Genomic DNA, 21,135 nt, shown 5'->3' with positions numbered 1-21,135 from the left:
GAATAAGTGGTATACAATTTTTAAGGACCACATATATTTGGGGCACTATGAAATCCAGCAGAAGATGAAACTGGAGGATTTTTTGGTTTGTTTGTTTGTTTTGTTTTGTTTTGAGATGGAGTCTCGCTCTTTCGCCCAGGCTGGAGTGCAGGGGCGCTATCTCAGTTCATTGCAACCTCCACCTTCCAGGTTCAACCAATTCTCCTGCCTCAGCCTCCCGAGTAGCTGGGATTACAGGCACCTACCACCATGCCCAGCTAATTTTGTATTTTTAGTAGAGACAGGGTTTTACCATGTTGGCCAGGCTGGTCTCGAATTCCTAATCTCAGGTAGTCTGCCTGCCTCAGCCTTTCAAAGTGCTGGGATTACAGGCGTGAGCCACCATGCCTGGCCAAAACTGGAGCTTTATTATCAATAGATTAGAATTCTCTCCCCCTGTCCCACCTTTCTCTCCCACCCTCACCCCCCACACTGGTATACATGCTTGTTTTTTAAAACTCACGTTAATAAAAACTTAGATGTCAGGGAAAAAAAAAAAGAGTTTAATCATGAAACCAGGGAAGTTTCTACCATTAAGCTCCTGACAGTAACCTAGAGAAATATATCTAACATAAAGAGTTTCCATGGTTAGACAAAAAGCTATATCAGCAACTGAAAAATATAGTCATCCTAAAGAGATCTGACACATCATCTATTCCAACAAAAGATTTTTAAAGTGGCACTGCATGAGTTGAAATGGTTAATTACCTAGCAGAAATTGATTTCTCTATCTCCATAACACTCAAAGCAGCTGGCAGGCTATTGCAATAGTCTTTCGTTTTCGTGGTGACGAGAATGGTTGCGCCTTCCTCCATGGCTGGGAGTGGAAAGCAATGGTCAGAATCGACCTTTGGTTTGTTCTTGATGCAGTCTTCACAGGTACATTCTTCCACCGTATACTCCAGGCCTCTTGGAAGAACAGTTTCATCACCAGTCCTGCTCTTTTCCAGGTCAATGTTAGCAATGCCCAGGAGACCTGATCCTGATTATGCAGAAACAGAAACATTAACCTAAACTTGACAGAGTGTGTGGTCGTGAGAGTCTTACCAATACACAGCGGGACTCAAAGCAATGTGAGAGAGATTTTTTCGTTTTTTAGATATGGGGTCTTACTATGTTGCCAGGCTACATTCAAATTCCTGGGCTCAAGCAATCCTCCCACGTTTGCCTCCAGAGTAGTTGGGACTACAGCTCCATGCCACCACACCCAGCTTGAAACAGATCTTTTCAGTAAAAAAGAATGAGTATGTGCTGGGCACGGTGGCTCACATCTGTAATCCCAGCACTTTGGGAAGCCGAGGAGGGCAGATCACTTGTGGTCAGGAACTTGAGAGCATCCTGGCCAACATGATGAAACCCTGTCTCTACCAAAAAGTACAAAAATTAGTCGGACGTGGTGGCACATGCCTATAGTCCCAGTTACTCAGGAGGCTGAGGTGGGAGAATCGTTTGAACCCAGAGGCAGAGGCTGTAGTGAGTTGAGATCACGCCACTGCATTCCAGCCTGGGCGACAGAACGAGACTCCGTCTCTAAATAAATAAATACATACATACATACATAAATGCATACAAAAATAGGGCAGTGGTTGTACATACTAGGGAATCCAATCATGAGCAAAGGTGCTGCAGAAGTATTTTTATCTTAAGAGGCACTTAAGTAGAACATTCATTTTCCTGGGACTGGTTCTCTATTGCTTAAAAAAGATAATTATTTTTTAGATGATTCCTCGAATAATTCAGGAGCAAGTGGTTATTCATTTCTAACATTTTTCTGTAGTAAAGTGTTCACCCAAGCAAACAACACATATTTGTATAATAACACGGCCTTAGATCTTGACAAATATGCTTTTCCTGACAGTAGCAGACCTGGCTAGGAGTTTCTGATAATGTGGCATTTAATCGATGTGCCAACTTCAGACAAAGAGACTGATGTTTCCCAAGAAAGCCTTAGTACTTTCAATAGAGTAATTAACAAGGGAAGAATCCTGGGGAAGGCTGACATTGTAGAAAATCTGCCAAGGTGTCAAAATCAGAGTGAAGATGGCTCACCTCTACCAAGCTCATTTAATATAACTATGCTCAAACACATTCAAAAGGGCTGTAATGAAGTGAAATAGTCAATGCTAAAAAAAGAAAAGGAACTGAAACTCACAATAGCCATCCCCTGGAAACAGATTTCAAAGATTCACCATCAAACCAACCTGTGTTTTTAAACTCATCCTTTAATGGTTCAGAGCTCATCTTCCTTAGCAAAAACGTTAGCACGAAAACTGCCAAAGAAATTATCAAGCTCAGTCCCAAACAGGTCCAGAGAATCGCATTCATTCCTTTCACTGAATTGGTCATACCTTTATGAAAAGAATGTCAGACAGATAATGAGCTGATAACATAATATTCACATACTTTATTGTTATTATTTATTTATTTATTTATTTTGAGATAAAGTCTTGTTCTGTTGCCCAGGCTGGAGTGCAGTGGCGTGATCTCAGGTCACTGCAGCCTCCGCCTCCTGAGTTCAAGCGATTCTCCTGCCTCAGCCTCCCGAGTAGCTGGGATTACAGACCTGCACTACCACACCCAGCTAATTTTTGTATTTTTAGTAAAGAGTGGGTTTCACCACGTTGGCCAGCCTGGTCTCAAACTCCTGTCCTCAGGTGATCCACCCGCCTCAGGCTCCCAAAGTGCTGGGATTACAGGTGTGAGCCACCACACCCGGCTGTCATACTTGATTATTTTGCTAAAATAATCAATTATGGATTATTTTGATAGCAAAATAATCAAGTATGGATATTTTCCATTCAATCACCTTAATTAATGAACATTGACTTTTAAATTCTAAATATCACTTAACTACAAGAGCTGATTTTTTAAAAAAATCTATGTTGCCAATAGTGCTGAATCATATCGAGTTCAGTTACAAATAATTACGTTGTTTCCGTAAATGTTAAAATTATTGCCTTGCTTCCTTTCTCTTTTTGATTCAAGAAAACTCACCATCATGCCCATTTTGTTGATTCTCTGAATAAGCAGTCCATAGAGACAGAAGAATTCACACCAATGAATAATCGTTCAAGCAATATTACTTACTTGCATTACAATAACGCTGACATGTTAGAGGAGGAGTACTAGAACATCGAAGTTGACAAGGTTTGCAATCATGTAACAAACTGTCAAAATATTCATTTTGGGAGCACTGCCGAGCCATCTGCAACATGATCACAAAAAGAAAACAAGGGAGCTACAGAAAAAACAGCCTGGAAGGACAAGTAATATCTCCACAAGAATTCCGGAGCAAATGCAGCAAGAGCAGCTAGAATGTCAAGAACTATGAACTTGGCCTGCTTCGTGGGTTCTTACGGGGCCGTCTGTTTCTTCGCGGCAGCTAAGGATTTGAATACCACATCTAATACAGGTTTCTAAGTTTGAGTCGTGGATGGGGTAAGAGACGGGGTGTAAATATCGGGGCAAATCACATCTGAAACAGAAACTGCTATTTATAGAAGAAATTTCTCAGCCAGGTGACAGTTGCAAGATGCAGACAAGCCCACGGCATCGAGCCGTGTTCAGTAACAGTTTCTGGAACATCTGTTAATGAGCTGTACTGTGTGAGAGGCGCCAGGGAGATAGACAAGACAAGGTCTGTGCTGTGCCCCTTAAGATCTTAACATTGAGGCCAGGCGCAGGGGCTCACAACTGTAATCCCAGGACTTTGGGAGGCCAAGGCAAAATGATTGCTTGAGCCCAGGAGCTCAAAACCAGCCTGGGCAACATGGTGAAACCCTGTCTTTACAAAAACATTTTAAAAATTAGTCGGATGTGGGCTGGGCGCTGTGGCTCACTCTTGTAATCCCAGCACTTTGGGAGGCCAAGGTGGATGGATCATTTGACATCAGGAGTTCCAGAACAGCCTGGCCAACATGGTGAAAACCCCGTCTCTACTAAAAATACAAAAATTAGCCATGCATGGTGGCAGGCACCTATAATCCCAGCTACTCAGGTGGCTGAGTCAGGGAGATGTGCTTGAACCCGGGAGGCGGAGGTTGCAGTGAGCTGAGATCATGCCACTATGCTCCAGCCTGGGTGACAGAGCAAGACTCTATCTCAAAAAAAAACACAAAAACCCTACAGGAAGATCAGAGGTGATGCACTAAGGAAGACTCAAAATGCCACTGACAGAAAAAAAGACATTTAGGGTAAGAGCTCGTGGAAAGAGGGCTGAAGGGAAGATAGGTTTGGGGTATTATAATAATAATGCAATAATCTATGTTCCATTGTTGAAAATTTACAAATACAGATGAGCAGATAAAAAACCATTTTAAAAATCCACAGTCTAAGCATCCACAAGTAATCACTGCTAACACCTAGTATATCCCAGAAGTTGCAAACAGGCCTGCTGAAGTGATGTCTCTTGTTTCAATGATCCCTGAATTCTAGATAGATTTATATAGTGCATTTTTCTGTTTACATAAATGGATTACTTGAAATTGCCTTTTTTTTGGGGGGCGGGGGGGCAGGGTCTCACTCTGTCGCCCAGGCTGAGTGCGGTGGCACGATCACAGCTCACTGCAGCCTCCACCTCCTGGGTTCAGGCGATCTTCCCACCCCAACCTTCCAAGTAGCTGGGACTACAGACATGCGCCAGCATACCTGGTAAGTTTTGTATTTTTTGTAGAGATGGGTTTTTGCCATGTTTCCCAGGTTGCTTGCAAACACTTGGGGTCAAGTGATCCACCCACCTCGGCCTCCCAAAGTGCTGGGATTATAGGTGTGAGCCACTAAGGCCGTCTTGAATTTGCTTTTAACTATACTGAGTGAAATACCTGTATAGAGACGTCCAGAGGTTTGTCAGAAATGCAGGACTCAGTTAAAATTTGAGGGAATGACAAACTCCTAATTCAGTATAGTGATTATCTCTGGGGTGAGTGGTGGGGAAGAAGGGGAGCACAAAAGAGACTCCACCTGTGTTTATTATATTTTCTTTATTAAGCTGAGTGGTGGAAACATTGATATTTGTTGTTTTGCTTTTGTTGTATTTTTGTTATTCTTTACACTTTCTTAAGGCCCAAGGAGTGTGCCAAGGAAACCTGCCATCCTTTCTACTTTATTTCATCCTCCAAGCACCCCATCCTTTAAAAAAGTATTCCTTTTTTTTTTTTTTTTTTTTTTTATGAGCTGAAATTTCACTCTTGTTGCCCAGGCTGGAGTGCAGTGGCACAATCTCGGCTCACTGCAACCTCCACCTCCCAGGTTCAAGTGATTCTCTTGCCTCAGCCTCCTGAGTAGCTGGGATTACAGGCATGTGCCACCACGCCCAGCTAATTTTTCCATTTTTAGTAGAGATAGGGTTTCACCATGTTGGTCAGGCTGGGAACTCCTGACCTCAGGTGATCCACCCACCTTGGCCTCCCAAACTGCTGGGATTACAGACATGAGCCCCCTTGCCTGGCTGATAATTTTTTTTTTTTTTTTTTTGAGACGGAGTCTCACTCTGTCGCCAGGCTGGGGTACACTGGATCTGCAACCCCTGCCTCCCTGGTTCAAGCGATTCTCCTGCCTCAGCCTCCCAAGTAGCTGGGATTACAGGCGCACACCACCACAGCCAGCTCTCATTTGTATTTTTAGTAGAGACAGGGTTTCACCTTGTTGGCCAGGATGGTCTTGATCTCCTGACCTCGTGATGTACCCGCCTTGGCCTCCCAAAGTGCTGGAATTACAGGCATGAGCCATCATGCCTAGCCATTGATAATTCTTATTTTTAAAATTAATATTATGAAAAAATAAGTATTCAAACAGTACCAAAGATTTTTTAATGAAAAGTAAGTCTTTTCCTACCCTAGATTTCCTATCTCTTGCCAGAAGCAGTAAAGTAATTACTATCAGTCTTCTTTCTCTTTTTTTTTTTTTTTTTTTTTTTTTTTTTTTTGAGATAGAGTCTCACTCTGCCACCCAGGCTGGAGTGCAAGGGCTCTATCTCGGCTTACTGCAAGCTCCGAATCCCGGGTTCACACCATTCTCCTGCCTCAGCCTCCAGAGGAGCTGGGACTATAGGCGCCCACCACCACGTCCGGCTAATTTTGTTTTTGTATTTTTAGTAGAGACAGGGTTTCACCATGTTAGCCAGGATGGTCTCGATCTCCTGATCTCGTGATCCGCCTACCTCGGCCTCCCAAAGTGCTGGGATTACAGGCATGAGCCACCGCGCCCGGCCTTTTTTTTTTTTTTTAAAGACAGGGTATTGCTCTGTTGCCCGGGCTGGAGTGCAGTGACACCATCAGGGCTCACTGCAGCCTCCACCTTCTGGGCTCAAGCCATCCTCCCACCTCAGCTGAGTAGCTAGAAGTACGCACATGCCACCATGCCCAGCTAATTTTTGTATTTTTTTTTTTGTAGAGATGAGATTTCATCATGTTGCCCATGTTTTGTAGAGATGAGATTTCATCATGTTGGTCTTGAACTCCTGAGCTCGAGTGATCCTCCTGCCTCAGCCTCCCAAAGTACTGAGATTACAAGTGTAAGCCACAGCGCCCAGTCAATACTATCAGTCTTCTGCCTTTCCAAATAGACCCTCTGTTTATGTCTGTCTATTCAGACCCTACCTATTGTATTTGTATCCACCCAGGAGGCAGCTAGAGCATATTATACAACTGTTCATACCTTGCTTTTTTTTTTTTTTTTGAGACAGAGTCTCACTCTGTCACCCAGGCTGGAGTGCAGTGGCGAAATTTCGGCTCACTGCAACATCCACCTCCAGGGTTCAAGCCATTCTCTTGCCTCAGCCTCCCTAGTAGCTGGGATTACAGGTGCATGCCTCCAGGCCTGGCTAGTTTTTGTATTTTTAGTAGAGATGGGGTTTCACTGTGTTGGCCAGGCTGGTCTCAAACTCCTGACCTCAAGTGATCCACCCACCTTGGCCTCCCAAAGTGCTGGGATTACAGGTGTGAGCCACTGCGCCTGGCTGCTTTTTGTATTTTTAAAGTAGTACATAATAAATGCTAAAATCATGAAAATAAAATGCAGAAATTTAAAACAACACTTTTTTTTGTTTTTTTAAATGCAGGACTTGAGCCTAGGAAAGATCTTGAACTTAGATACTGATCAAAACCTCAAATTCCTCTGGGGTCCAGGCAGTGAGGTAAGTGGGTGAGGCTGCCTTGGCAGGACAGGGAGAAGCTGAAGCAGCTGGCCCAGGAGGCTCCACTTCCTCAGCCTCTGCCAGATAGCTGACCTTTGGAAGACAGGCAAAGGAGACAGGAGAAACATGATTAGAGAAATAGGGAGAGAACAAAAATTATCTCCCAGGCCAGGTGCGGTGGCTCATGCCTGTAATCCCAGCACTTTGGGAGGCTGAGGCGGGCAGATCACCTGAGGTCAGTAGTTCGAGAGCAGCCTGGCCAACGTCGTGAAACCCCATCTGTACTGAAAATACAAAAATTAGCCAGGTGTGGTGGTGTGCACCTGTAATCCCAGCTACTTGGGAGGCTGAGGCAGGAGGATCGTTTGATCCTGGGAAGCAGAGGTTGCAGTGAGCCAAGACTGCACCACTGCACTGCAGTCTGGACTACAGAGTGAGACCTGCCTCAAAAAAAAAAAAAAAAAAACTCCCGTAATAGTCAAGCAAGGAGAGATTTTAGCCTGAGTTAGGGGGTGGAGTCAAATTCTATAGGAAGATCGGGGTGATGCACTAAAGAATCAGGTCATCGGTGGCCTTTGAGTGTGTCCCTCATGCAAGCCAGATGGTAGATATTTAAGGAGTAGTGAGGAAGAGGAGGCAACCAATAGGAGCCATGCCTCAGGCCAGGCGCCGTGGCTCACACCTGTAATCCCAGCACTTTGGGAGGCCAAGGCCGGCAGATAACCTGAGGTCAGGAGTTCGAGACCAGCCTGGCCAACATGGTGAAACTCCGTCTCTACCAAAAATACAAAAAATTAGCCGGGCATGGTGGTGCGCGCCTGTAATCCTAGCTACTTGGTAGTCTGAGGCAGGACAATTGCTTAAACCCGGGAGGCAGAGGTTGCAGTGAGCTGAGATCGTGCCACTGCACACTCCCGCCTGGGCGACAGAACGAGACTCCGTCTCAAAAAAAAAAAAAAAAAAAGCCATACCTGGGAAGCCAGGAGAAGCCAGAGGAAGAAAGCTTTGATAACTCTTTGGAAAGAAAACACTATTGTGGCCGGGCGCGGTGGCTCAAGCCTGTAATCCCAGCACTTTGGGAGGCCGAGACGGGTGGATCACGAGGTCAGGAGATCAATACCATCCTGGCTAACACGGTGAAACCCCGTCTCTACTAAAAAATACAAAAAACTAGCCGGGCGAGGTGGCGGCGCCTGTAGTCCCAGCTACTCGGGAGGCTGAGGCAGGAGAATGGCGTAAACCCGGGAGGCGGAGCTTGCAGTGAGCTGAGATCCGGCCACTGCACTCCAGCCTGGGCGACAGAGCCAGACTCCGTCTCAAAAAAAAAAAAAAAAAAAAAAAAAGAAAACACTATTGTGTCTGACAGATATACTTGCTCAGGTACTTAAAATCACATGTACAGTGTAGTTCACTGCGGCATCATATCTATTCATTAGAGCCTAGAACAACCTAACTGTTTGTCACTGGGAGCCTCACAATGGAAGACTATGGCCATCAAAAAGAATGAGACAGATGTGTTCTCATATGAAAGATAAATCGCTAAGTGAAAAACACGAAGTACAGATTGGGCACCGTGGCTCTCACCTGTAATGCCAGCATTTTGGTAGCCCGAGGTAGAAGGATCACTTGAGCCCAGTAGTTAGAGACAGCCTGGGCAACACAGAGAGACCCTTTCTCTACAAATAATTTAAAAATTAGCTAGGTGTGGTAGTGCGTGCCTGTGGTCCCAGCTACTGGGGAGGCTGAGGCAGGAGGATCACCTGAGGCTAGGAGGTTGAGGCTGCAGTGAACCATGGTTGTGTGCTACTACACTCCAGCCTGGGCAATAGAGCAAGACTCTGTCTCAAATAAAATAAAATTTAAAAAAATAAAATAGGTAGCGTCTGAATAGACAGATGTAAACAGAGGCTTTATTTGCAAAGATAGAAAGAAGACTGATAGTCTCTGGCAATAGACAAAATCTAAAGAAAGAAAAAGACTCACTTTTTACTGAAAAATCTTTAGTAGTGTTTGAATACTTTTTTTTAATAATATGATATATATATTTTTTTTTTTTGAGACAGGATCTCCCTCTGTCACCCAGGTTGGAGTGTAGTTGTGTAATCACAGCTCACTGCAGCCTGAAATTCCTAGGCTCAGACAATCCTCCCGCCCCAGCCTCCCAATTAGCTGGGACTACGGTAGTACACCACCATGCACAGCAATTTTTTTTCTTTTTAATTTTTTTTAGAGGCCGGGTCTTGCCCTGTTGCCCAGGCAAGTCTTGAACTCCTGGCCTCAAGCAATTCTCCCACTTCAGCCTGGGAAGTGGGAGCCACTGTGCCTGGCTAGGAGCATGATTTTGAAACAAGGATTTTTTTTTAAAGTTTTATGAGACTGATGCTGATGTAATCACATCACCAAAAGAGTACTGTGTTTGCCCTCGTATGACATGGAAAGAACAGAGAGGAATCCAGTACTCACGCCTGCCTCAAGCTTCACTTGTTACTCACAGCTCTAAGGAAGAAAAGTGGTGCTGGAAACTCTCAAAGTCATTAATAGCTTCTTCTGCCATGGCCTGAGCCCCAGCACCAAATGCTTGGCTGCCCATTCACTGAGGCAAGAGCCATACAGGGCAACCTAAACCTCTCCACGAGCTCCCCCTGCAAAGCCCCACTTTGGCAAACAGACATTCCTGACTTCTAGATCCACTGATTGGTGACTCCTCTGGTCCCACTCCCGCATCTTCACCTCCCCATATCCTGCAATAATTGTGCAAAGTCTCATTCCTTCCCTTATCCCATAACACTCACCCACGGTGGCTCAGCTCCCCAAACCAACCCTAACTGTTACCACCTCTTTAACCTTGATATTTTCAACCTACAGGCTTTCTTATTTTGCTTTGCTTTTGAGATAGGGTCTCACTCTGTTAATGAGATCAAAGCTCACTGCAGCCTCAACCTCCCTGGCCCAAGTGATCATCATCCCACTTCAGTCCTCTGAGTAGCTGGGACTACAGGCACATGCCACCTTGCCTGGCTAGGTTTTTTATTTAACTTTATTTTTTGCAGAGATGGGGATCTCGCTGTGTTGCCCAGGCTGGTCTCAAACTCCTAGACTCAAGCCATCCACCCCACTTGGCCTCCCAAAGTGCTAGGATTATAGGCATGAGCCACCATGCCTGGCCTACGAATTTTTTTTTTTTTTTTAACAGAGTCTCGCTGTATCGTCCAGGCTAGACTGCAGTGGTGTGATCTGGGCTCACTGCAACCTCCGCCTCCCAGGTTCAAGCACGTCTCCTGCCTCAGCCTTCCTGAGTAGCTGGGATTACAGGCACCCAATACCACACCCAGTTTAATTTTGTGTTTTTAGTAGAGGTGAGGTTTCACCATGTTGGCCAGGCTGGTCTTGAACTCCTGACCTCAGGTGATCCGCCCACCACAGCCTCCCAAACTGTCGGAATTACAGGAGTGAGCCACCGCACCCAGCCGGCATTTTCATTGTGTACTGGGTCCCACAAGTTAAGTAGTCGGTCCTGAGTGACTCAATAAAGACAATGTTAGAAAGTTCTCATCATAGGCTTTGAATTTGTGTCAGGTTATTTGGGGAGAGTTTGCAAAAACACGGCTTAACTGATGTTGGCAGGATATGCGGGGGATTCTGTAATTGGGGGATGTCTAAGTATCAGTAGAATTCTCCAGAGAAACAGAACCAATAGAAGATATAGAGCTAGAGACAGAGATTTACTTTAAGGAATTGCTTCATGCAATTGTAGGAGCTGGCAAGTCCAAACTCCTTAGGGTAGGCCAGCAGACTGAAAATCCAGATAAGATTGGATGTTGCAGTCCTGAGTTTGAAATCCATAGGGCAAACCAGGCAGGCCGGAAACTCAGAGAGGGTGTCTGTGTTTCAGTCTTGAGGCTGAATTCCTTTTTTTTTCAGGAAATGTTGGTCTTTGCTCTTAAGGCCTTCAACTGATCGGATGAAGCCCACCCACATTATGGAGGGCAATGTCCTTTGTTCAAAGTCTACTGATTTAAGGGCCAGGCATGTTGGCTCAGGTCTGTAATCCCAGCACTTTGGGAGGCTGAGGCGGGCAGACCACTTGAGGTCAGGAGTTTAAGACCAGCCTGGCCAACATGGTGAAACCCTGTCTCCACTAAAAAAAATACAGAAATTAGCTGGGTATGATAGCACATGCCTGTAATCCCAGCTACTCAGGAGGCTGAGGCAGGGGAATCACTTGAACCTGGGTGGCAGAGGTTGTAGTGAGTCAAGATCACACCACTGCACTCCAGCCTGGGCAATAGAGCGAGACTCCATGTCTGGAAAAAAAAAAAAAGACACGCACAAAAAAAGGCCAGGTGCAGTGGCTCATGCCTGTAATCCCAGCACTTTGGAAGGCTGAGGCGGGCAGATCACGAGGTCAGGAGTTCAAGATCAGCCTGACCAACATGGTGAAACCCCGTCTCTAGTAAAAATACAAAAATTAGCCAGGCATAGTGGTGTGTGTCATCCCAGCTACTCAGGAGGCTGAGGCAGGAGAACTGCTTGAATCCTGGGGGCGGAGGTTGCAGTGAGCCGTGATTGCACTGCTGCACCCTAGCCTGGATGAGAGAGTGAGAATCTGTCTCAAAAAAATAAAAATAAAAACAAAAAAGATGAGAGCCCTCCGTGAGCACATAACTAGACAAGTCCATGTGAGGACACAGCGAGAAGCTGGCTGTCTACAGGACAGGAGGCGAGCCCTCACCAAGCCCTACATTTGTCAGCATATCGATTTGGGACTTCCTAGTCTCCAGAACTGTGAGAAATAAATCTCTGTTCTTCAAGCCAACAGTCTATGGTATTCTGTTTTTATTTATTTTCTTTCTTTCTTTCTTTCTTTCTTTCTTTTTTTTTTTTTTTTTTTTTTTTTTTGAGGTGGAGTCTTTCTCTGTCACCCAGGCCTAAACTGCAGTGGTGCAATCTCGGCTCACTGCAACCTCCACCTCCTGGGTTGAAGTGTTTCTCCTGCCTCAGCTTCCCAAATAGCTGGGACTACAGAAGCACACCACGCCCAACTCATTTTTGTATTTTTAATAGAAACGGGGTTTCATCACTTTGGCCAGGCTACTCTTGAACTCCTGACCTCAAGTGATCTGCCCGCCATCACCTCCCAAATTGCTAATTGCTGGGATTACAGACATGAGCCACTGCATCTGGACTTTTTTTTTTTTTTTTTTTTTTTTTTTTTTTTTTTTTTGACACGGAGTCTCACTCTATTGCCCGGCTGGAGTGCAGTGGCATGATCTCGGCTCACTGCAAGCTCTGCCTCCCGGGTTCACGCCATTCTCCTGCCTCAGCCTCCCGAGTAGCTGGGACTACAGGCGCCTGCCACTACACCCGGCTGGTTTTTGTATTTTTGGTAGAGATAGGATTTCACTGTGTTAGCCAGAATGGTCTCAATATCCTGACCTCGTGATCTGCCCACCTCAGCCTCCCAAAGTGGTGGGATTACAGGCTTGAACCATCTTTTTTTTCCTGATAGAGACAGGGTCTCCCTCTACCAGGCTGGTCTCAAACTTCTGGGTTCAAGTGATCCTCCTGCCTCAGCCTCTCAAAGTACTGGAATTACAGATGTGAGCTGCCATGCCCAGCCAGTATTTCATTATAGCAGCCCAAGTAGACTAAGACACACATGTTTTATGAATGAGAAATAAACCCCTGAGATGTGGGTGGTGTTTGTTACTGCAGCACAACCTCATCTATCCTGACTGATAGAGTCCAAAGCCATTGCATTAACTCCTCTACAATACTGTCTCTTTACTTGCACTAAAAACTTCATTTTTTAAAATTTATTTATTTATTTTTTTGAGCTACAGTCTCACTCTGTCACCCAGGCTGAAATGCAGTCCCGCAATCTCAGCTCACTGCATCCTCCGCCTCCCAGCTTCAAGCAATTCTCCTGCCTCAGTCTCCCGAGTAGCTGGAACTACAGGCATGTGCCAACACACCTGGCTAATTTTTGTATTTTTAGTAGAGACAGAGTTTCACCATGTTGGCCAGGCTGGTCTCAAACTCCTGACCTCAGGCAATCTGCCCACCTTGCCCAAAGTGCTAGGATTACAGGCATGGCCACTACACCTGGCAAAAACTTCTTTATGATAACTATATCTCTGTATGAATGAGCAAACCCTTTCTAGTACATGCAGTTCAAAATGAAAGAAGCCTGAAAAGAACACAAAACTAACAAGAACACAAATGAACAGCAGGCAACAAGTTAGAAATACTGGCCCTCCGGCGTACCCATAAACTGCACACAGGTTAGTTTCTTCTTCAACGTGAAACAGCCTGAAGGAGGTGAGCCTTGCACTTAGGGGAGCTGGAGATGAAACAGTTTGGAGCTGGGGTCTGAAACGTAGGGAGCCCAGGAGCCCTGCTCAGCGAGTCCTGCAAAGGCAGAGTCCAGTGCAAAGACCTTCTTCCTCCCTTCCTCTCCCTCGGACTTAGATCTTTGCACATTCCTCAGAAGCCTTATTTGCTTACCAACATGAAAAGGCTAATTTGACATGGGGCCAATTCTCGAGGCTCTCTGCTCGTTTTCCACAAAGATTCCCTTTGAAGATCAGCTCCTCTGAACTGCTTTCCCTCCACGCTATCAGAAGTGCCACATTCTGTCGGCTTTTTAGAATTTTTCAATGCGGCTTCACTCTGATTTCCAGGGTGCCTTGACTGTTGGCAAATGGAAGGCTTATGGTGAAGTTTAATTTTTCTTTTTTCCTTTTTCTGGGGGACGGAGTTTTGCTCTTGTCACTCAGGCTGGAGTGCAGTGGTGCAATCTCGGCTCACTGCAACTTCTGCCTCCTTGGTTCAAGCGATTCTCCAGCCTCAACCTCCCGAGTAGCTGGGATTACAGGAGCCCACCACACCCAGCTAATTTTTTGTATTTTTAGTAGAGACGGGGTTTGATCATGTTGGCTAGGCTTGTCTTGAAATCCTGACCTCTCATGTGATCCACCCACCTCGGCCTCCTAAAGTGCTGGGATTACAGGCGTGACCCACCGCGCCCGGCCTAATTTTTAATTTTTTTGTAGAGATGAGGTCCCACTATGTTGCCCATGACTGGTCTCAAACTTCTGGGCTCATGAGATCCTCCCGTCCATGCCTCCCAAAGTCCTAGGATTACAGGCGTGAGCCACCACACTCAGCCTGACTTTATTATTATTTTTTTTTTACAGTAGTTTTAGATTCACAGCAAAATTGAAAAGGAAGTACAGAGATATCCCATATACCTCTTGCCTGTACACATGCACAGCATCCCTGATGATCAAAATCCCCCAGCAGTACAGTACATTTGTTGCAATCAACAAACCTACATTGCCAAATCATTGTTATCCAAGTCCATAGTCTACATTAGGGTTCACTCTTGGTGACGTGCCAAATCATTGTCATCCAAGTCCGTAGTCTACATTAGGGTTCACTCTTGGTGACATGTATCCATCATCATAGAATCATACAGAGTAGTTTTACTGCCCTGAAACTCTTCTGCTTCCTTTCTCCTCATCCCTCCCCACCTAATCCCTGCAATGACTGATCTTTTTACTGTCTCCATAGTTTTGCCTTTTCCAGAATGTCATCTTTGAAATCATACATTATGTCACCTTTTTATTTATTTATTTATTTATTTGAGGCAGAGTATCTCTGTCACCCAGGCTGAGTGCAGTGGCATGATCTCAACTCACTGCAACCTCCGCCTCCTGGGTTCACACCATTCTCCTGCCTCAGCCTCCCGAGTAGCTGGGATTACAGGTGTCCGCCACCATACCTGGCGAATTTTTTTTTTTTTTTTTTTTTCTAGTAGAGACAGGGTTTCACCGTGTTAGCCAGGATGGTCTCGATCTCCTGAGCTCGTGATCCGCCCTCCTCAGCCTCGCAAAGTGCTGAGATTACAGGCATGAGCCACTGCGCCCGATCCAGTATGTCACCTTTTCAGATGTATTTTTTTCATTTAGTAATATGCATTTAACTTTCTTCCATGTCTTTTCACACTTTGATAGCTTATTTCTTTTTAGCCCTGAGTAATATTCTGTCATCTAGATGTACCACAGTTTGGTTATCCATTCACCTACTAATGAACATCTCAGTTGCTTCCAAGTTTTGGAAATTATGAGTAAAACTGCTATGAACTTTAATTTCTGTTTCTTTTTTTTTTTTTGAAGACAGAGTCTCACCTTGTCGCCCAGGCTGGAGTGCGGTGGCGCAATCTCGGCTCACTGCAAGCTCTGCCTCCCGGGTTCATGCCATTCTCCTGCCTCAGCCTCCTGAGTAGCTGGTACTACAGGCGCCCGCCACCATGCTGAGCTATATTTTTTTTGTATTTTTAGTAGAGATGGAGTTTCACCATGTTAGCCAGGATGGTCTCGATCTCCTGACCTCATGATCCACCCGCCTCGGCCTCCCAAAGTGCTGGGATTACAGGCATGAGCCAGTGCACCCAGCCCCTACTGACACCTTGATTTCAGACTTCTGTCTTCCAGAGTTGGGAGATAATTAATTCTATGTTTGTTTGTTTGTTTGTTTGTTTGTTTGTTTGAAATGGGATCTCACTCTGTTGCCCAGGCTGGAGTGCAATGGCACAGTCACAGCTCAAGGAATCCTCCTGCCTCAGCCCCCTAAGCAGCTGGGACCACAGGTGTGTATTTATTTATTTATTTATTTATTTACAGAGGCAAGTCTCACTATATTGCCTGGGCTGGACTCAAACTCCTGGGATCAAGTGATCCTCCTGCCTCAGGCCTCCTGCCTCAGACACCATAACGTGTCCCAGTTGTGGGTCATGTTATGGTGTGGCTAATTTTTTTTTTAAGAGATAGGGTCTCACTATGTTGTCCAGGGTCATCCTGAACTCTGGGGCTCAAGTAATTCTCCCACCTCAGCCTCCCAAAATGCTGGGATTACAGGCATGAGCCACTGTGCCCAGTCTTTTTTTTTTTTTTTTTGACACCAAAGTTGTGGTCCTTTGTTACAGGGAAAGAAGGAAGGAAGGAAGGAAGGAAGGAAGGAAGGAAGGAAGGAAGGAAGGAAGGAAGGAAGGAAGGAAGGAAGGAAGGAAGGAAGGGAGGAAGGGAGGAAGGGAGGAAAGGCAGGGAGGGAGGGAGGGAGGGAGGGAGGGGAGCAGGGAGGGAGGGAGAGGGAGGGAGGAAGGAAGGAAGGAGAGAAAGAAGAGAAAGAAAGAAAGAAAGAAAGAGGAAGGGAGGAAGGGAGGGAGGGAGGGAGGGAGGAAGGAAGGAAGGAAGGAAGGAAGGAAGGAAGGAAGGAAGGAAGGAAGGAAGGAAGGAAGGAAGGAAGGAAGGAAGGAAATAAATTTAACATATAGGCAAGGCTCAGTGGCTCATGCCGGTAACCCCAGCACTTTGGAAGGCCGAGCACAGGCTGTGTCAGCAAGGCCCTGCTCTCTCTGTAGCTTCTACTCAAGGATCCTAGCAAACAAATGCAGAAGGTGAGATTCAGTCTGGAACCCATCAGGTAGAGAGAAGGCAGCCCTGTGACCCAGCTGGGAAGAGTGCCCTAGGTAAAGGGGACTGTAACAGTGATACCCCTGAGGCAAGGAGGGACTCAGTTGAGCTGGAGGACCTGTAAGAGGCCCTGGGTGGCTGGAGCATGTTGGAAGTGAGAATAGAGGGGCGAGCAGGTCACCGATCAGGCAGGGCGCTGAAGGATTAGGAGTCAGAATTTTAGTCCCAGTGCACTGGGAGGCTCTGGTGCATTTGGAGAAAGGGAGTGTTGTGGTCCAATTACATCATAGAAACTATTTCACTTAACTCTATGGTGACAAGGAACATAGATTTGGTGCTAAACTGCAGGGGTGGGGGTGGAGGGGTGTGTGTGTGGTGTGTGCGTGTGTGTGGTGTGTGTATGTGTGGTGTGTGTGTGTGTGTTCTAACGACACTTAGCCTAAATTCCCTGGGAAATGGAGCCTTAGGCAAGGATGGAAGTGCTAATGCTTTATCTGGGAGACGCAAACAGGGCAGGAACGATGAGAGAAAAGGAAAGTGAAGAAAGGCAGGATGGAAAGTGATATAAATAATGAGGGCTATGGGCAGAATTGGGTCCCCCCAAAATTCATAAGTTGAATTTGTTTCTTCCTTTTTTTTTTTTTTTGAGACAGAGTCTTGCTCTGCCACCCAGGCTGGAGTGCAGTGGCATGATCATAGCTCACTGCAGCCTCGACCACTTGGGCTCAAGTGATCCTCCCACCTCAGCCTCCCGAGCAACTGGGACCATGGGCACACACCACCACACCCAGCTAATTTTTTCTTTCCCTTTTTTTTTTTTTTTTTTTGAGACAGTCTCACTCTGTTGCCCAGGCTAGAGTACAGTGGTGCGATCTTGGCTCACTGCAACCTCTGCCTCCCTGGTTCAAGCGATTCTCCTGTCTCAGCCTCCCGAGTAGCTGGGATTACAGTTGCATGCCACCACGCCTGGCTAATTTTCACGTTTTTAGTGAAGACAAGGTTTCGCCATGTTGGACAGACTGGTCTTGAACTCCTGACCTCAAGTGATCAGCCCATCTCGGCCAACTAAAGTGCTGGGATTACAGGCATGAGCCACTGCACCCGGCCATCACTACCATTCTTATATTCTGAGTTAGAGCATCCCTTTCATTAGATGGCTGGTGCTTTTCAGAAAAGAAATTGACCAGTATTCATGTTTGTATCAACCTCTGCTCCATCACCTAGCAAATGTTTTGCCTATGGGAGCCATCTGGTAGAGACTTGTTTTGTTTTTTGGTTTTTTTTTTTTTGAGACCAAGTCTCGCTCTGTCACCCAAGCTGGAGTGCAGTGGCATGATCTCAGCTCACTGCAAGCTCCGCCTCCTGGGTTCACGCCATTCTCCTGTCTGGCCCTCATGGGTAGCTGGGACTATAGGCACGTGCCACCACACCCGGCTGATTTTTTTTTATTTTTAGTAGAGACGGGGTTTCACCGTGTTAGCCAGGATGGTCTCGATCTCCTGACTTGTTAAGTAAGTCTATATCCTGTTGTAGGGTATTAGCCCAAAACACTCCCTAGAGCAGGCATCCTAACTTGTTTTTCTCCTGCCCTCTCCCTACCCCAAGAACCATGCACCCTGTTTCTAGTAGCACCCGTTTAGAACCCATCCCTGCCACATTCTCTGTCATTGAGATTCTGGTGGGGCCTTTAACAACCATTCCTCCTTATCCTATCACCTGCCTAGTTTCAGTGGTGCCCATAATACTGTAAAATATAACCGATTACCATCCCTTGGCCTCCAGTCTATGGGTGCAGCTGTTAACTTCACCAGAGTCCCTGAACCACAATAAGCTTTTTGCTGAGACATTTGAGAAAGAACCTCTTGTTGCCTTTCCTACTGAATCTGAGAGGGTGGCTGCAACCATTTCATGACCCACTGGCCAGACTTGGTCTCAAAATTGAGCCATGAAACAGAAGGCTGGATCTGAGATGTAAAGAGGGAGAAACAAGCCGTGGCTGGAGTTATGTGAGCCAATACATTCCTTTTTTTTCTTTTTTTTTTTTTTGAGACGGAGTCTCGCTCTGTCGCCCAGGTTGGAGTGCAGTGGCCGGATCTCAGCTCACTGCAAGCTCCGCCTCCCGGGTTCACGCCATTCTCCTGCCTCAACCTCCCGAGTAGCTGGGACTACAGGCGCCCGCCACCTCGCCCGGCTAGTTTTTTTGTATTTTTTAGTAGAGACGGGGTTTCACCGGGTTAGCCAGGGTGGTCTCGATCTCCTGACCTCGTGATCCACCCGTCTCGGCCTCCCAAAATGCTGGGATTACAGGCTCGAGCCACCGCACCCGGCCTACATTCCTTTTTTGCTTAAATCAGTTTGGTTTGTCTTTCTAGCGCTATTTATTTATTTATTTATTTGTTTGTTTATTTGACAGGGTGTCGCTCTATTGTCCAGGCTGGAGTACAGTGGTGCGATCTGAGCTCACTACAGACTCCCCCTCCCAGGTTCAAGTGATTCTCCTGCCTCGGCCTCCCAGGTACCTGGGACTACAGGTGCACACCACCACACCCACCTAATTTTTGTATTTTTCGTAGAGACAAGGTTTTGCCATGTTGCCTAGGCGTGATCCACCACGCCCGGCCTAATGCACACTTTCTTTCCCTGACTTGGGCTGTCATTTAGATACAAGTGCAACTGCACAACACAGGGAACTTTCAAACAGGCAGTAATCACCGTGATTTGGGGTCCTGGAAAAGTTCCTTTATGATCATGCAGGCTTGGTCGGGTTCCTTTTTTTTTTTTTGCGATGGAATTTTGCTCTTGTTGCCCAGGCTGAAGTGCAACAGCGTGATCTTGGCTCACTGCAAACTCCGCCTTCCAGGATCAAGTAATTCTCCTGCCTCAGCCTCCCGAGTAGCTGGGATTACAGGCACCTGCCAACACGCCTGGCTAATTTTGTATTTTTAGTAGAGATGGGGTTTGTCCGTGTTGGTCAGGCTGGTCTCAAACTCCCAACCTCAGGTGATCTGCCCGCCTCGGCCTCCCAAAGTGCTGGGATTACAGGTGTGAACCACCACACTCGGCTTTTTTTTTTTTTTTTTTTTTTTTGAGATAAAAAAGACTAAAGTACAGTGGTGGCATCACAGCTCAGTGCAGCCTCCACCTCCAGGGCTCAAGCAGTCATCCCTCCTCAGCCTTCCAAGTAGCTGAGACTACAAGTATACATCACCATGCTCGGCTACATTTTTTTTTTTTTTTTCAGAGACGGGAGTCTCACTACGTTTCCCAGGCTGGTCTTGAACTCCTGGGCTTAAGCAGTCTTCCCGCCTAGGCCTCCCAAAGTGCTGGGATTACAGGCATGAGCCACCATGCCCAGCCCAGTTTATTTTACTTTAATACCAGCTTTGAGATATCATTCACATACTGTAAAGATAACTCTTGGTTTTGTTTTTGGTTTTGAGACAGGTCTCATTCTGTTGCCCAGGCTAGAGGGCAGTGGCACAATCATAGTTCAGTGCCGCCTCTACCTCCTGGGCTCAAGCAATACTCCCACCTCAACCTCCTTGAGTAGCTGGGACCAATGGTGTACGCCACCACACCTGGTTAATATTTCAATTTTTTTGTAGAGATGGGGATCTTCCTTTGTTGCTGAGGCTGGTCTTGAACTCCTGGGCTAAAGGGACCCTGCCGCCTCAGCCTCCCAAAGTGTTGAGATTACAGGCATGAGCCACCACATCCAGCAAGATCACTCTCTTAATGTGTATGGTTGGGTGGGGTGGCTCACGCCTCCCAGCACTTTGGGAGTCCGAGGCAGCCAGATCGCTTGAGCCTAGGAGTCCGAGACCAGCCTAGGCAACATGGCAAAACCCTGTCTCTACCAAGAAAAATACAAAAATTAGCCAAGCACATTGATACACACCTGTAGTCCCAGCTACTCAGGGGAGGCTGAGGTGGGAGGATCGCTTAAGCCCAGGAGGCAGAGGCAACAGTGAACAAACGTGGGCAATTAGAGCCAGACCCTGTCTCAAAAATAAAAAATAGTAAAGAAATAAATAAAGTACATAATTAGGTGAATTTTAGCATATTCATAGACTCATGCATCAATCATGGTTACCTAATTCCACAACATTTCCATTACCCCCAAAATAAACCTTGTCCCCACTAGCAGTCACTCTCCATTCCGCCTCCTCCAGCCCCTGACAACCACTAACCTGCTTTCTTCCTCTGTGGATTTGCTTATTCTGGACATTTCATACAAATGGAATCATACAGTATCATACAGTAGGTGGTCTTTTGTGTCCGGCTTCTTTCACTTCACATAATGATTTCAAGGTTCATCTATGCTGTAGCATGAATCAGTACTTCAGTCCTTCCTACGGCCGAATAATAGTCTGTTCTATGGATATACCAAATTTTGTTCATGTATTCATCAGTTCATGGGTATTTGGGTTATTTTCACTTTCTAGCTATTATGAATAATGCTGCTATGAGCTGTCATGTACGTCTTTA

General features: G+C 46.1%; 1 protein-coding gene and 1 long non-coding RNA gene across 7 annotated transcripts in view; one reads left to right on the top strand and one right to left on the bottom strand.

The window, feature by feature from the left end:
• Positions 1-21,135, top strand: part of LOC119621174 (uncharacterized) — a 65,555-nt gene that overhangs the window by 9,003 nt on the left and 35,417 nt on the right. For 3 of the 6 annotated variants that reach the window (XR_012092917.1, XR_012092916.1, XR_012092913.1), the window contains exons 2-4: positions 3,025-7,171; positions 15,752-15,824; positions 19,061-19,162. This is a non-coding gene — a long non-coding RNA (uncharacterized lncRNA). Of the gene's footprint in view, positions 1-3,024; positions 7,172-15,751; positions 15,825-19,060; positions 19,179-21,135 lie in introns of all 6 variants that reach the window. The other 3 variants (XR_012092918.1, XR_012092915.1, XR_012092914.1) reach the window with 3 other exon arrangements.
• TNFRSF17 (TNF receptor superfamily member 17) lies at positions 522-3,368 on the bottom strand. Its single transcript, XM_007986019.3, has 3 exons — positions 3,127-3,368; positions 2,241-2,387; positions 522-1,021 (listed from the first exon to the last, which is right to left on the bottom strand). The coding sequence occupies exons 1-3, from the start codon at positions 3,251-3,253 to the stop codon at positions 744-746; spliced, it is 552 nt and encodes a 183-aa protein (XP_007984210.1). The 5' UTR covers positions 3,254-3,368; the 3' UTR covers positions 522-743.

The sequence above is a fragment of the Chlorocebus sabaeus genome, chromosome 5 (assembly GCF_047675955.1).
Source record: "Chlorocebus sabaeus isolate Y175 chromosome 5, mChlSab1.0.hap1, whole genome shotgun sequence".
In the NCBI taxonomy this organism is placed as follows: domain Eukaryota; kingdom Metazoa; phylum Chordata; class Mammalia; order Primates; family Cercopithecidae; genus Chlorocebus; species Chlorocebus sabaeus.
This window is presented reverse-complemented; position numbering and strand designations above follow the sequence as displayed.